This window comes from Macaca mulatta, chromosome 7 (assembly GCF_049350105.2).
Source record: "Macaca mulatta isolate MMU2019108-1 chromosome 7, T2T-MMU8v2.0, whole genome shotgun sequence".
In the NCBI taxonomy this organism is placed as follows: domain Eukaryota; kingdom Metazoa; phylum Chordata; class Mammalia; order Primates; family Cercopithecidae; genus Macaca; species Macaca mulatta.
This window is the reverse complement of record NC_133412.1, coordinates 45,683,025-45,700,246: the sequence shown is the minus strand read 5'-3', so window position 1 is coordinate 45,700,246 and position 17,222 is coordinate 45,683,025. Positions and strand designations below refer to the sequence as shown.

Below are 17,222 nucleotides of genomic sequence, written 5' to 3'. Positions count from 1 at the left end.
TGAACTGAAGAGAAAAAAGAAAAAAAAGGAGTAGCAGAAAGTTTCTGTGAAGTGGTTCATGGGGCAGAGAGAGGGAGTGGAGCAGGGAGGCGCAACAGAAATGAAAACAGACTAGGTGTCTAATAGAGAAAACTTGGATCCTAATTCTCAACTAATTATTTTCATGCTTTAGATAAACACTTACAATTAGGATAGCAGATAGGCATACACTCCTAACTTAAATAATATACTATGGTTGCAGACCTAGCAATGTGGGGCAGGGAGAGAAATGATCGATTTTATTAAAACACAAAGAACCACCTAACAACAACCAAATATAACACAACATGGTTCTTTTTTTTTTTTTCCCCCAAGTCCTGGAGATAAATTTCAATTAAAATAGCAGTCATGGATTCCCTTGGAATCTGAATTATAATAGCTGATCTATCTAGACAACCTTACTTCAAAATGTGGACCACACCTGTTGCTGCTTTAAAGAATGTATGTATATTAATACAAAATACTTAGTAACTAGATCTTTTATTCTAAAGCTATGGTTTTTAAACTCTGTTTTAGTCTTGGGACTCTGTCTTCAAGTGAAAACTAACCCAGAGTCAAACATGCAAAACAGATAAAAGAGATAAAAGAAGCCCCACTTTGGTTCAGACTGTGTATGTGTTTAGGAGAGAAGAGGAGGGAGAAGGGGAGGATGGCAGAAGAGTATGAGGCCCTAAGGGTGGCTCCATGCAACAAGTTTGAAAACCACTGATTTAAAGGATAATGTCAAGTATCAGTACAAGCAAAATGTCAACTGTTGAGGCAGGAAGTAGACTACAGCAATACATAATTAACTATGGAGACATCTTATTTTTGTCCTTTAATTTATTCAGTCATTATCACAATCTGGCCGAAACAAAATATACCTTTTATACAGAATCATCTTCGGCAGTGCCTTCCAAAACTGAAACTTAGATTATCACTAGTCTACTGCGGTAAGGTCCTGTCATACTGTTTTATGGTATAAAAGCTATTAAGCATAGTCATATCCTTTTTAGAATCTTCAACTCAACTTTCGACTTCAACTCTGCTTTCTCACTGTTTTTACCTTATTATTTCAAAGTTTAGATTAGAGGTTTTCACAGGATTCCATAAAGTGCCGAACAGGTGTTTTAGATTAATTCCTTTTTTAGCCTCCTAGTGTATTTGCAATTTGTACGTACAACTTAGTATCTGATTATTGAGACAAGGCTATCTGTTTGATTTATCCTCCCAACAATTATAGGGAAAACAGCTTACTGAGGAAAACAACTGTTTTACATTTTCTCTTCCATCCCTATTGCAACACTGTGGACATTTAGGGTGGGAAATTGAATAATAAAAGCATAATATGATGGTTTATATAAGCACGGTTTATATAAGGGAGATATATATATATGTATATAAAAGGGAGATATATAAGGGAGAGAAATAATACAAAAGATTTCTTAGATATTCTAAAATAAATGAATGGGCTAAGAAAACAAACTGAATAAGGGGTTGTGAACCCATGTTGGAAAATTTCCCATTAGTCTTTGAAAATTTTCAAGAGATGTCTCAAATGGATCCTAAATTAGAGCACATTTAAATTATTAAAAATATAGAACAAAACAAATTAGAGTATTTCGGTGTTTGTTAGTCCATGAGATACTGTAGACTTAAGTACTAATTCCTCATGCACAATACTTTGCCTCTTATGGAGATAACGCCCATGCTTTCATAAAACTTGATATGATATTGTAAGATATCATTAGCAGGAGCTTCTCAACCAACTGAGGGCAAATATGGCTAGATATATAGAACATGACTTCCTATATTAAAATCTAAATTGGGGGGTGGGCAGGTGGGAGAAAAAATCTAAACTGGATGAAAATTAGAATATCTCGTAACAGGAGAATGTTTTCCCTCACCCAAATATCTAAACCTAATTCTTTCAATACACTTACTGAAAAATCAGGTAGATTTCCTCTTATTCCTTAAAAATTTTTTTCCATCTCCCCTTCCTGATAAGGAATATTATCTTTTAAACTTTGAATATATCCTATAGTCAGCACTATACCTTAACTGGACCTGTACTGTGAAGTCACATTTGGTCCCAGAAATGTCCCTAGAAGAGACAGAATAGGAATTACAATTACTTTTAAAGTATTTGCATGAAAGTTCATTCAAAGACATTGTTACTCTAGTAAAGTTTTTCAAATTACCATAACTGTTCTTAATTAACACACTATATTTGCATTACTAATATTTGCAACACACAAATACTAACTCACCAATCACTGTTTTTTAAAATCATTTATTCTAGTCTACTGGATTCAAAGGTCAAACTGCAAGTTACACTTGCTGACAACTTACATGGAACTACTGATTTGCTGCACTTGTTGTGGTGTCAAGGCAAACGCAAAACAGGTTTCTCGAAAGCGCTGACTGTTGTCTGATGCTAAAGAAGACAAGAATTATACTTTCAATTACCTTTAAATTTGCCAGTAAAGACAAAAGCAAAAAACAAAAACAAAAACAAAAACAAAAAAAAACCACACACTCACATGTCTTTAATTAACTGGTATATATTCTAGAGTTTAGATAACAAGGCAATTAAAGCACTGAAAAATAAGAAATACACTAATTGTAACATAACAGAAATAGAAACAAAAATGGCTAATTCCAGAATAACATATCAGGATTCAAATTCAAACAATACATAATCAAAGAAAGACTAATGAAAATCTTTCTAATCATATAAACATTTGCATCTAAAGAGCACACTTGTATAAAAACATACGAATTTTATTTAAAATAGAATGATATAAACCCATTTAAAGAGACACGGTTTCTGGAAGAAGAAACAAACATACCCACCTTGAGAGCTGCACAGGTGAGGTAACATTTGGTTTATAAAGTAAATTAAGAATTTTATCATCTCCTGTTTAACTCCACCATGCAAGTTTTATACAATAAATATCACGTACAGTTTTTCTCCTAATCTTAGATGAGTTCAAAATTTGCTTATTGTCACTAACTCAAAGAAGGAAAAGAGATGTAAAAGAAGAGAAGCAGGCCGGTTGCAGTGGCTCATGCCTGTAATCCCTGCACTTTGGGAGGCCGAGGCGGGCGGATCACGAGGTCAGGAGATCGAGACTATCCTGGCTAACACGGTGAAACCCCGTCTCTACTAAAATACAAAAAATTAGCCAGGCGCGGTGGCGGGTGCCTGTAGTCCCAGCTACTCAGGAGGCTGAGGCAGGAGAATGGCGTGAACCCGGGAGGCGGAGCTTGCAGCGAGCAGAGATCCGGCCACTGCACTCCAGCCTGGGCGACAGAACGAGACTCCGCCTCAAAAAAAAAAAAAAAAAAACAAAACAAAAAAGAAGAGAATTAAGTAAGAAAGGAAGGAAGGGAGGGAGGGGAAGAGATGTGGGAAGAAAGACAAACACATGCAAGCAGGTAGGTAAGCACAGTCAGACTAGAGCAGGGGTTTCTGAAGTATGCTGTTATGAGCCACAATAGTTTCATTAGACTTTTTGTTTGTTTGTTTTTTTAAGAGACAGGGTCTTGCTCTGTTGCCCAGGCTGGAGTACAGTGGCACCATCATAGCACAAACTCAAACCCCTGGGCTCAAAGTGACCCTCCTGCCTCAACCTTCTCAGTAGGTAGAACTACATGCATGCATCACCACATCCCTTGGCTTTTAGTACATGTTAGATACATTTTTTAAAAACATGGTTAATATCCTTTTTGCTCACTAATGAGTCCTCAGTGCTTGGCACAAGGAGGCACTGAATACTACTTATTTGTTGAATGAGTAAAGGAATACAAAAATTTAAGAAATAGCAGATTAAACTATTTATACTACTTTTCCAGGGTAATTTTCTAGAACAAAATGATCACTAGGAGTTATTATTAAGAAACTCCCAGCCTCCGGGGCACTTAAGTCCTGTGCTGAATAAGCAGCTGAAGTTGGTTGTTTCAATCTCTTGCTTAAACTGAGTTTGATCATACTTGCAAGAAACATTTCCTTTGCAACTACCAACCAAATTGCAGTATGTCATGTCAGAAAGTCGATACCAAACGTATCATTGAGAAAGAAATAGAAAAGAGCACTGTTGATCTAGAATTCCATCTCAACATTAACAGTATCTTTCAAAGGCCAGATTTGCTTTCTGCTTTATGTGTTCTGGGATGACTTTTTCTTAAAGAATCTATCACCAAGGAGCAGTCACTAACAGAAAAAGTTGTCTTAATTGTGAAGCATCAACCTGGCAATGCCAATAACTAAGGCCCAGAATGTAGAAAAACAGCTAACATTTTCCTCTGTCAGGTAATGCAAGTAACTAACTTCTTCGCTTCTTAGAGAATATATCTCTATCAAGATTTTAGTCCAGTAGACTTAGCCTAATTTAAATCTTTGGCTCTATTTTTAAAAAGTGCTAAAATAATTTCTCAAGTCCAAAAATTCATATTACTCTCTAGGCAAAATTTCAGATGCATTTTAGAATATATGACTACAGTAAGTTTTGGATATATATAGGTTTAGAAAGAGAAGATATAACTAAAATAATGAGGCTATTTCTTATGTCACAAATAAAAATCAGGTTTCTTACTTAATAATAGCCCCTACTTCCATCTCCTTTTATATATACATTGTAACACTCATGGGGTTGCTACTATTTATCTAGAAGAGCACCTTTCACACTTTGTAGTTTTTGGGCTTAATTGCTGTTACAAACGATAGTGAAGTCTTTATAGTTCTGGTTTTAGAAAAAACTATCTAAAAACCTTTCTGAAAGTGAAGTAAGCTACCATTAGCCCTTTCAGAAAAATTCTGGACAAATTACAGAATCTTCATACTGAAAGGACTCTTACGAAATCATCCAAAACAATGACCTTCAATGTTGGGGGTATACAGTTCCATGGGTAAAAAAGACAATCCATAGGGATACATAAAAAAGTATCTATCTGCAAAACAGAAGTTTTATAAAGATGAGATTTTACATAAAACCTAAAATCTAATTTATAAAAAAACTAAAATGTTATATAAAATCTTAATCTTTCTAAACTCTTATTTTTCCTATAATTGAAAAAATTAACTGACAACAATTATACATATTAATGGGGTTCGCAGTGATGTTTTGATACATACAGTATATAGTGATCAGATCAAGGGAATTAGCATATACATCATCCCAAATGTTTATCATTTCTTTGTACTGGGAATGTCCTATATGTTTTATAACATATGAGTACAGTAGTTGATGTATAAGCTACATATATAGTATGTACAGTACTTTGCTAAGAGTATGATCAAGTAAGTTTGCAGATCGTTGATCTAGAGTTCAACCTTCCTTTCAACCTTTCCATTCATTCTCTGTTTGAACCCTTTTAGACATGTGGGAGATGTGGCCTTTACTTTGTCAGGCAGAAGATGACTGGTGATGAACAGTTTAATTGTAAAAATGCTTGCAGCCCAATAGAGAATAGTAGAATATTGTAGAAAGGGACAAGATTACACAGACCTGGATTCCAAACCGGTTTTGCCACTTATGTGTCATGTGACCTTGGGTATTCATTCACTCTGAGTTTTTCTTCCAATATTTAAACACGGAAACATACACACTCTGATAGGATTATTTTGAAGAATGTAAATGAAGTAACATATTGAAAACAACCAATAATTTCTTTTTCTTCTCACTTTTCTTCTTACCACTATACTGAATCAAAATATATGAGGCTGTAACTTCCACCCACTGATGCCACACAGCACCGAACTAATCTCACTATCCAGTGACAGCCATTCTTCAAATATTTGAAGAGACTTAATATGCCCCTCCCTTTCCAATGACTCTTCCAACTGTATTTTAGTAAAGATTTCAGAATTACTCACTGTCCAAATCTTCCTCCTCCAGAAGTACCCCAGGTTGTTACACTCTTATTAAGGTGACAGAACTGGCTGGGCATGGTGGCTCACACCTGTAATCCCAGCACTTTGGGAGACCAAGGCAGGCGGATCATCTGAGGTCAGGAGTTCAAAACCAACCTGGCCAACATGGTGAAACCCTGTCTCTACTAAAAATACAAAAATTAGCCAGGTGTGGTGGCGAGAGCCTGTAATCCCAGCTACCTGGGAGGCTGAGGCAGGAGAATAGTTTGAACCTGGGAAGCAGAGACTGCAAAAAGCCCACATCACGCCACTGCACTCCAGCCTGGGTAACAAGAGTGAAACTCCGTCTCATTCATTCATTAATAAATAAATAAATAAAGTGACAGAACTGGACAGCACTGTCACAGCACATATTATTTGTTCAAAATATGTGTTGTTGCCCTTCTGTATTGGCCTATCCCAATGGGAGGATAATGTTCAGGGCCATGGACATTACCCTTGGCCAATGAATAGGACTGGTAGTGTACCACTTACAAGCAGTTCTTTAAGAGGCACCCTATGGTTTTACTATCTTTGTTTCCCCTCTGCCTTGATCCCGGAGCAAACAGAACATATAGCAGAGCCACAATCTGCAGCTAGTTAAGTAACGTAAGTGGGAAAGAAGCTTTATTTCTTTGGTTGTTTATTTTTTCTTTCTTTTTTAGAGACAGTGTTTTGCTCTGTTGCCCAGGCTAGAGTGCAGTGGCATGATCATAGCTCACTGCAGCCTCAAACTCCTGTGCTCAAGCAATCCTCCTGCCTCAGCCTCTACAGTAGCTGGCACTACAATAGTGGGTGCCACCATGCCAGCTATTTTTTTTTTATTTTTTATTTTGTAGAGACGAGGTCTTGCTATGTTGCCCAGGCTGAACTGGAACACCTGGCCTCAAGAATCCTCCCATCTTGGCCTCCCAAAGTCCTGGGATTACAGGCCCAAATCTTTGGTTGTTTCTAATAGTTGTTAGCCATTGAGATCTAAGGTTGCTTGTAAGTTGATTGATATATTCTTCCAGATGTGATGTCAGAAGAACACTACTTTTATTAACTACTTTCTAGTATTGTTAATCCATACAATAATCATGAAGACAATGTCATCAGACCATTTTTCAGATGAAGAAATTGAGGTTCAGGGTAATTACTAACTTGTCAGGGCTTCAAATTTTTAAGTAGAAAAATCAGAATTGGAACTCAATCTGTACATCTCTTATCTCCAAAGTTCATGTTCCTCTCATAACATAGGTTTATTAGCTCTCTTGATCTCGGTGCTGTACTTCTACCAGTGCAGCCTTGCATTACACTGGATCATAGAAAATTGGAAAAGAATTACCTATTATCCTCTTACTATAACTTCTTATCACTTTTAATCTATTTCCTTCCAGTCATTCTTACATCAAACTGTAGATACAATACGAAAGCTTGCTTTAAAAAAATTACCCTTATTACATTTTCAATTGCAGTCTCTATTGCCATTTTTAATTATTGTATTCTCTCAGGGGACATATGAACATTTTAATTACTCCCCTGATTAGTCATTTAGGTTATTTCTAATTTTTCACTATTTGAAACAACTCTGTGAATATCTTTGGGTTTAAAGGTTTGTTTTTTGGAAGGGTGGCAGGTTATTATTTTCTTTGGATCAATTCCCAGATGTGAGATTTCAGGGTCAGAAAGTATGAAGATTTTTATGAATCTTGACACATCACAAGAGTGCTTTTCAAATGGTTATTTTACATATGAGACCATCAGCAATTTATGCATCTAGTGATAACACTCTACCCTGGTCAGCATGGGAATTGCTGCTAATTTAATGAATGGATCCTGGTAATTCTTCAGTAGTTTAATTCACATCTAAAATATTTTTATGTTTTGTTATTTGTTGAATTTCCTATTTAGCTAATTGTCCAGTCTTGTCCTATGCCTATTTATATATTTGCATAAGGGTTTCATATACAAGAATATTAAAACCTTGGAAATTTGCTACAAATATTTCCTCCAGTCATCTATATATTTTTTAAAATTTCATTTGGCTACATTTTTAGATGATATAAAAGATTTTTATGTGGTCCAATCCGTCAACAATCTCCTTTTAAATTCTTCTGCTAATTCTGAACTTAGCTGTTTCTTTGCATAAATTCAATAAATACACAATTAATTTTTTGGCTTACTGTTTCTATGTAAATATTTAATATATCTGGAATTTTAGTTCATATTTTAAAAATCTAAATTTCAGTACTCCAAATTGCTTACAGTTACATTAACACCATTTGTTAAATAAACTTTCCCTTCCCTATAGATATGTGTGCTTCTTTTATCATATATTAAATCCTTATGTCCTGTATGTTTCATTCTGGGCCACATTCCCAATTATCTTTTTTATCCTGGTGCTGGTACTCTATTTTTTGTTACAGCTTCACTATGTTTCATTGTCTTATAGTTAGGTTTTTCTCTATCCATTTTTTTTTTATTCATCTAGATGAATTTCCAAATCTTTTTGTTATGATTTTTAAAGCTCAATAGTATTCTGAGTAGCATTACAATAAACCTATGAATTATTTTGAGAGCTGATATATTTACATCTTTAACCTTCCTGTCTTGGACTATTGCACCTGTGTCCATTTATTCATATCTTCGAGGTTTTATTTCTATCATAGATTAGTTACACTGTTCCCATTAATGTCATTCTTAGCAAAATACCTACCAATAGAAGAATGATTGAATAAACATTCATAGAATACTCTAAAACCAAAGAAAGAATGAAGACAATTTCTATGTGTTGGTATGGGGGTGATCTCTCTAAGATACATCATTAAAGTGACAACGACAAGATTAAAAAAATACAGTATGCTACTTTCTGTGTAAGAGAGGAAGTAAGAATATATAAAGCTACTAGCTTTTTTGGAAAAAAAAAAAAAGAAAGAAAGAAAACCAGAAGGATAAACTGAAATTAATTAAAAATGATTACCTATGACAGACAGAGAATGGGATAAGAAATAGGAAGAATTTTAATATAGTTTTCTAGTTAATTTTTACTTTTAAATCAAATTCAAAAGATAAAATTAAGCAAAAATGAGTATTTCTAACTTTTTAATATTTATGATATTTTGCATGGACTCTCACTTTGGTTGTTATTCAAAGTGGTTATTACACAATTTCAATATATCAATTTTTGTTCTTCTGAGCTCTATTTTGCCACTCAAATTGAACTTAACCCTAGTTTTACAGCCAATTTCTTAGGATTTGCAGATAAACCTTCCCTTAACTACAACTAAGGAAAAATTTAATCTTCCTTTCTAGCGTTTACACCTCTAGTTCTAATTCATGTCTTATTATATAGGCCAGAACTTTTAAAAGAATATTTGTAGATCTTCCAGGGTTACTTCTTTGCTGTAAAATTTGATGTACCTTTAACATTGTATTTTTTTTTTTTTTTCCTGGGAGATGGAGTCTCACTCTGTCACCCAGGCTGGAGTGCAGTGGCGCCATCTTGGCTCACTGCAACTTCCGCCTCCCGGGTTCAAGCGATTCTCCTGCCTCAGCCTCCCAAGTAGTTGAGACTACAGGTAAGGGCCACCATGCCCAGCTGATTTTTTGTATTTTTAGTAGAAACAGGGTTTCACTGCGTTAGCCAGGATGGTTTCAATCTCCTAACCTGGTGATCCTCCTGCCTCAGCCTCCCAAAGTGCTGGGATTACAGTGGTGAGCTACCGGGCCCAGCCAACATTGCAGTTTTTAACAATCACCCGCAAAATTGCTTCAAAATATACATGCCTGGGAGTTTAGCCCCCAGTGGGAATAATTCTGATGCACCTCCATTATCAGGAACTACATCTAGGGTTCTTCGTTCTTTTTTTTTTAGAGGGGGTTTTGCCACATTGCCCAGGCTGGTCTCAAACTCCTGAACTCAGACAATCCACTTGCCTTGGCTTCCCAAAGTGCTGGGATTACAGGTATGAGCCACCACGCCCAGCCTAGGATTTTTTAAAAAACTAATAAATAAAGACGCAGCAATCCCACTTCTAGGTATTTACCCAAAAGATTTGAAAACAGTATATCAAAGAGATGTCTGCACTCCCATATTCATTGCAGCACTATTCAAAATACCAAGTATTGAATTAACCTAAGTGTTCATCAGATGAATGGATAAAGAAAATGTGGTACTAAATATATATATATACATAATGGAAAAGCATTCAGCCTTAAAACAGGGAGAAATTCTGTCATTTGTGACAAAAATGAATGGAATTAAAGAATATTATGCTAAGTGAAATTAGTCAAATACAGAAAGGCAAATACTGCATTCTCTCACTTATATGTGGAATCTAAAACAATCAAACTTATAGAAACAAAGAGTAGAATGGTGGTTACCAGATATGGTTAGAAAACAGGAGAAATAAGTTATTTTTTACTTTTTATTTTTTTTATTTTTTTTTTTGAGACGGAGTCTCGCTGTGTCTCCCAGGCTGGAGTGCAGTGGCGTGATCTCGGCTCACTGCAAGCTCCGCCTCGCGGGTTCACGCCATTCTCCCACCTCAGCCTCCCAAGTAGCTGAGACTACAGGCGCCCGCCACCACGCCCGGCTAGTTTTTTGTATGTTTAGTAGAGACGGGGTTTCACCATGTTAGCCAGGATAGTCTCGATCTCCTGACCTCGTGATCCACCCGCCTCGGCCTCCCAAAGTGCTGGGATTACAGGCTTGAGCCACCGCGCCCGGCCTATTTTTTTTTTTTTAAGATCTTATTGCACAACACAGCGAACACAGTAACATTTCAAAATTGCTAAGAGTAAATTTCAAATGTTCTCATCACCTAAAAAATGTGAAATATTTGTGGAAATTGATATGTTAATCAGCTTGATACATTAGATTTGAGCATGTCACATGGTATTCGAAGATCATAACATCACTGTGCCTCATAAATATATACACCTATAATTTTTCAATAAATAAATATAAAGCTGTCTGTTGACTATAAAGATTCCTTACAATGTTAAAGAACACCTTTTCTATTTCATTTTTTAAAAATTATTAATGGGTATTTAATTTTATGAAACCTTTTAAAGTTTCTACTTAACCTCCAAATAAGCTAATGGACTCTTGGAGTCAGAACTGCAGGTGCTTACCCCAGTTCTGTCATGCAGTAATTGTGTGACCTTGGGCAAACTGTCTGACCTTTCCATGCTTCAGTTTCTTCATCTAGGTAATATAACCCTAGAGAAACCTTATAATTATTTTGATAACTAAATAAAAATATAAAACCACTTACAACAGTGCCTACCTAACCCAAAGTAAGCAATCAATAAATGTTAGCTATTATTAAATCTGATGAATTTATGTGTTTCTTAATACTGAACCACTTAGGACTTCTGGATAGAGGATATATCTCTAACAAGGTTTTAGTCCAGTAGACTTAGCCTAATTTAAATCTTATTATTCCTTCAATATTCTGATAAATTCTACCAGTTAATATTTTAAGGAACACAACTATATTCAAAAAGTGACACTGAATGATAGCTTTTTTTTTTTTGTTGTTGTTACCTTTGTTTCTCTGTATTCCTCTTTGGCCTGCTTACTTTTTAATAACTGAGAACATTTTGTAGTATACAGAAATTGTTTATTCCTCAAAAAAAGTTCTGAAGAATTTACCAGCAAATGTATCAAACCCAGAGTTTTTCTCTTTTAAAAAAGTAGTTCTTTGATAATATTCTCAAGTTATCAGTATATCACATTTTATACATTATTTTCACTACATATACATTTAGAAAAAACATTTGGAATGTTTAATGTATTTGGAAATTTCATTGACGTTTCTGAAATTTATTAACATATAACTGTGTTAATGTATCGCTCCTAATATTTTTATATATATATTCCTTCTATGTGATTTAAATCTACTTTCTATGGTTACTTTTGTTTAATCAGATCTGCAAGAAGCTTATATATTTTGCCTCTTTCATAAGCTTTTTTTTTTAGGTTTATTAATTCCACCTTTTTTCCTACTTTTAAAAATCTTTATTTTTAATTTTTGTGGGTATACAGGTGTGTGTATTTATGGGGTACATGAGATGTTTTGATATAGGCATACAATGCATAATAAAGTATTTTTTCTAGTTTCATATGATGAAATATTGATTTCCCCCCTCAAAATGAACATATCTTTGTTTTTTATTTCCAATTATAGAAAATATGCAATACTCACTGTAAAAAACAAAAATTAAAACCACACGAGATTACAAAATAAAAGTCTACCTCATAGTCTAGCTGCTTCCCCACAGGATGAAGAAAACCCCTGAACATTATGAAAAATTTGGTATACAACTATAGAACTTATAAGCACACATAAATCTATGTGTGAGAGAGAGAGAGTGTGTAAGTACAATTATTTTGCAATCTGCTTTTTCATTAAGATTTTAAATTTTGAGGATATGTTTTCATTTCAGCATAAAAATTATCTAATCTACTTCCATGTCTGCAAAGTATCCACTATATAAACACAATTTTAAAATAACTTTTACTTTTATCTTTAATATATTTTCCCTCCTACTTCTATTTTTCTTAAATTTTACACTAAATTCTTGCTTCTTCATCTTTTTAAACGATAAAAGCATGCAGTGTTTCCTTTTGGCTTTTCATTAATGCTCTATTTCCATAATCTATTTTTTAAATGTCATTTTAAAAATCTTTGTTTTAGTGTACTCACAGCAACAACTTTTACAGTTTCTGCTGTTTTGAATTAGATATTATGTTTATGGTCAAGTATATATATAGCTTTATAAATATTGCAGACACTTGAAAAATAACTGGGCCAGGTACAGTGGCCGAGGTTACAGTGAAAAATGATCTACCACTGCATTCCAGCCAGACTGACAGAGAGACCCTGTCTCTAAAAAATAGTAATAAACTGTATCCTCTAATATTTATAAGATACAAAATGTAAGAAATACATGTTATATAACACATTATATATTAAAAGTTTTTTTTTTTTCCTGTTTGTTTTACCACTGGTTACTGCTGTTTATCCATGTCATTTAGTTTTCCAAGACAAAAAAAAAATTTATTATTTCTATTTTAGATTTTCATTATCAAGGTTTATCTTTTCTAACATTTCATTATTTGTTGTACATTCTGTGAATGCTTCTCAAGTTTGTCCTCTGTTCTACTAATTTGATTTTCTACGATACTATTTCTCACTTCCAATGAAGACTTAATTTTGGCTACTGCATCCATTTGCTGGAATGCAAATGGGAACAGACCCTTCAGAGAAACTCATTCTCAATTCCTAATACCACTGAGAAAGGTTATTACTTCTAGCAGAATCTGGAATGTTTTAACAGATGATGTTCTAATACAAAACAGTCATATTTTTAGAATCTGCTTTTTCTCATTTGTTCCAAAAAAATTTTCTTTTTAGATCAGAATTCTCAAATCCGGCTATACATTAGAATAACTTGGAGAACTAAAACCATACCCTAGCTAACAACCAATCCCACTAATTGTGAGATCCAGATATAATATTTCTTAAAGGTTTTCCAGGTTGGCCAGGAGCAGTAGCTCACACCTGTAATCCCAGCACTTTGGGAGGCAGAGGCGGGTGGATCATTTAAGCCCAGGAGTTCGACACCAGCCTGGGCAACATGGCGAAACCCTGTCCCTATTAAAAATACAAAAATTAGCTGGTCGTGGTGGCACACGCCAGTAGCCCAATTACTCGGGGCTGAGGCAGGAGGATCACCTGAGCCTTGGGAGGTTGAGACTGCAACGAACTGTGATTGGGCCACTGCACTTCAGTATGGGCGACAGAGTGAGTCCCTGTCTCAATTAATCAATCAATCAATCAATCAATCAATCAATCAAGTTTTCCAGGTGATTCTAAACGGACAGCCATATTTGAAAATTCCCATTCTAGACTGCTAGTTGAACTGCCTAAACCAAAGATCTAAAAGGAGAAAAAGGCCAGGCATGGTAGCTCACGCCTGTAATCCTGGCACTTTAGGAGGCTGAGGCACGCAGATCACTTGAAGTCAGGAGTTCGAAACCAGCCTGGCCGACATGGTGAAACCCCATCTCTACTAAAAATACAAAAACATTAGCTGGGCGTGGTGGCGTGCACCTGTAATCCCAGCTACTTGGGAGGCTGAAGCAGGAGAATTGCTTCAACCCAGGAGGCGGAGGTTGCAGTGAGCTGAGGTCACACCAGTGCACTCCAGCCTGGGCGACAGAGTAAGACTCTATCTCAAAAATAAATAAATACATACACAAAATAAAATAAAAATAAAAGGAAAAAAATTAGTCTTGGTAGAGATTGCTAGCTTAGCACAGCACATCAGCTACTTTTACTCTATTCTAAAATTCCAATAAAAGGTCAGTAAGGATTTTTCTTTGCTTGCTTGTTTTGTTTTTGTGTTATAAAATAAACCCAATAAGATGAGGAGAAAGGGACAGGAGGGCAACAAAAAGTGTAGAAACTGGAAAGCAAATATATGAATGGTAAAAAAGTTACGAAAGAAAAATGCATCCTAAACTAGCAGTGAAGCTGCGAGAAACAGGAGAACTGATCTAATTTATAATGCAAAATACCTGTACAAGTGGGGCTAACAGAATACAGCTAAAGTAAGAGGAATTCTTGAAAACCTGCTTATGAAGTAACCAGATCCCCAGGTCCATTTATCCTCTCTAGTTAGCTGGACAACCGCCCTTCCTTCATCCTGCAAAAGTCAGATAGAACTGCTCAAAAAAAGAAATTCAAAACTAGAACTGGGTCTATAAAGCTTGATGGCATATTCAGGTTTAAAAAAACGACCAGGCGTGGTGGCTCACGCCTATAACTGCAGCACTTTTAGAGGCCGAGGTGGGCAGAGCACAAGATCAGGAGTTCGAGATCAGCCTGGCCAACAAAGTGAAACCCCATCTCTACTAAACATACAAAAATTAGCCTGGCATGTTGGCCCGCACCTGTAGTCCCAGCTGCTCGGGAGCCTGAGGCAGGAGAATCACTTGAACCCAGGAGAGGTTGCAGTGAGCTGAGATCGCGCCACTGCACTCCAGCTTGGGTGACAGAGCAAGACTTCGTCTCAAAATAAATAAATAAATTAATTAATTAAAATAAGTTAAAAATAAAAATAAAAAATGAACAGACATGCCAACACGACCAAGTATCAGAGGAAAGCCTTCAATATGGAATAATGGTGACCAAAATGACCCAAAAAAAGGTAGCTGGGAACAGGCAGAGATTATGCAGGAATTAGATAAATTTCCAAAGGCTCTGAAAAAAGCTATCATTTATAACCATGGTGCAACTATAAAACAATTTTGCCAAGGCTAGGCGTGGTGGCTCATGCCTGTAATTCCAGCATTTTGGGATGCTGCGGCAGGTGGATCACTCGAGGTCAGGCCAACATGGTGAAACCTCGCCTCTACTAAAAATACAAAAATTGGCTGGGCGTGGTGGGACACGCCTGCAATCCCAGCACCTGGGAAGGCTGAGGCATAAGAATCACCTGAATCCAGGAGGCGGAGGTTGCAATGAGCCAAGATCACAACATTGTACTCCAGCCTGGGTGACAGAGTGAGACCTTGTCTCAAAAACAAAAACAAAAACAATTAACGAGTTATTGTTTAAAAAAAAAAAAGAAACATCTGTATTTTATATGTATACACAAAGTTCTTGGAGGGTAAAAATATGATAGCACAAAGGAAAAGCTCAATAGACAGGCTGGACAATAAAGTTCAGGATATCTCCCAGAAAGTAAAGCAAAAAGACAAGGAGGAAGAAAACAGGTATGAAAATTAGAGGGTTGGTCTGGGAATAGGAGTTCCAAACAGAGAACAGAGAAAACAGAAGGAAGGAAATAAGAAATAATTAATGAAATAATTCAAGAAAAGTTCCTACAAGTAAAGGACAAGTTTCCAGATTACCACTGTATTCCCAATATAATGGCTAAAATTGGTTCATATGGCAACAAAATTTCAAAACACCGGGCATAAAAAGAATTCTACATGTTTCTGGAGAGGTAGGGGAAAGAATAGGTTACAGAAAAAGATCAGAAACTGGTCTGGGCACAGTGGCTCACAACTGTAATCCCAACACTTCGGGAAGCTAGGGCAGGAGGATTGCTTGAGTCCAGGAATTTGAGATCAGCTGAGATCAGTACAGCAAACCTGTCTCTACAAAAAATAACAATATTAGCCAGGCATGACAACACAGGCCTTAGACTTGGCTACTCAGGAGGCTGAGGTAGGAGGATGGCTTAAGCTCAGGAGTTTGAGGCTGCAGTGGGCTATAATCATGCCACTGTACTCTAGCCTGGGTGACACAGTGAGACCCTGTCTCTAAAAAGAAGAAGAAAAAAAAGAATCAGAAACCAGCATAAATTTGAACTTTTCAACAACACTATAAATAGAAGGCAATGGAAAAATTAATGCCTTCAAAATTCTAAAGGAAAATTATTCTAATGCTGAATTCTACACCCAGCCAAATTATCAAATAAAGTATGGGTATAGAATAAAACATTTTCAGGCATGCTTTATTCAAAAAATTTACCTTCCATGCAGCTTTTTCCTATGAACTACTAAGAGATATGCCACACTAAAAAGAGGGAGAAAACTAAGAAAGAACAGGACATGGGCCTATGAAATACGAGATTAACACAGGCAAGAGGCAAAATAATATCTGAGATGTAATGAAAGAAGACTTCAAGACGACAGAGTATCCTGTGTTTGGGGTTAGCAGAGTATCAGTTCAGAAGGCTCTGGTAGGGAATTCTTATAGAACATGAAATTGACAGAATTACCTCATGCACATGAATTTAGATATTCATCTTATCCATCTGGAGATTTACAGAGTGGCAAAAAAATTTTGGCAGTGAATGAGAAATAAGTACACGGGGGGAAAAAAAAAGAAAATGACTGGTACAGGGAAAATGAAAAGGTATTCAACAAATGAAAAATAGTTCACTACATTACTCAGTTACAAACAGTGTTTATATAGTCATAATAAAGTATAAATGGGACGACCCAAACAAAATTACAATATAATCAAGAGAGGGTGACAAATAGATTATATGGTAGGAGTGGAAAAAAAGCCAAATCCTATTTCCCATGGTGGGAAATCAATATATAATGCCTAAAACTGAAAATGCAACAATTTGCAATGCAAACATATTATTTATACATTTTTTAAAAGCCAAAAGAGATCAAAATAGTTACCCCTAGAAAGACAGAAATGATAGAATATGAGAACGTGGGATTTTAAAAATGACCCTATTTGACATTTTAAACGATATTCATTTATAACTT

The 17,222-nt window shown here is 35.7% G+C and overlaps 1 protein-coding gene across 1 annotated transcript in view; it reads right to left on the bottom strand.

Annotated features, from left to right (window-relative positions):
• The window catches only part of PIAS1 (protein inhibitor of activated STAT 1), a 136,262-nt gene that overhangs the window by 44,621 nt on the left and 74,419 nt on the right, over positions 1 to 17,222 (bottom strand). Inside the window, 2 exon segments of the mRNA NM_001266301.2 lie at positions 2,075 to 2,122; positions 2,371 to 2,455. Coding sequence (NP_001253230.1) covers positions 2,075 to 2,122; positions 2,371 to 2,455 — 133 coding nt within the window.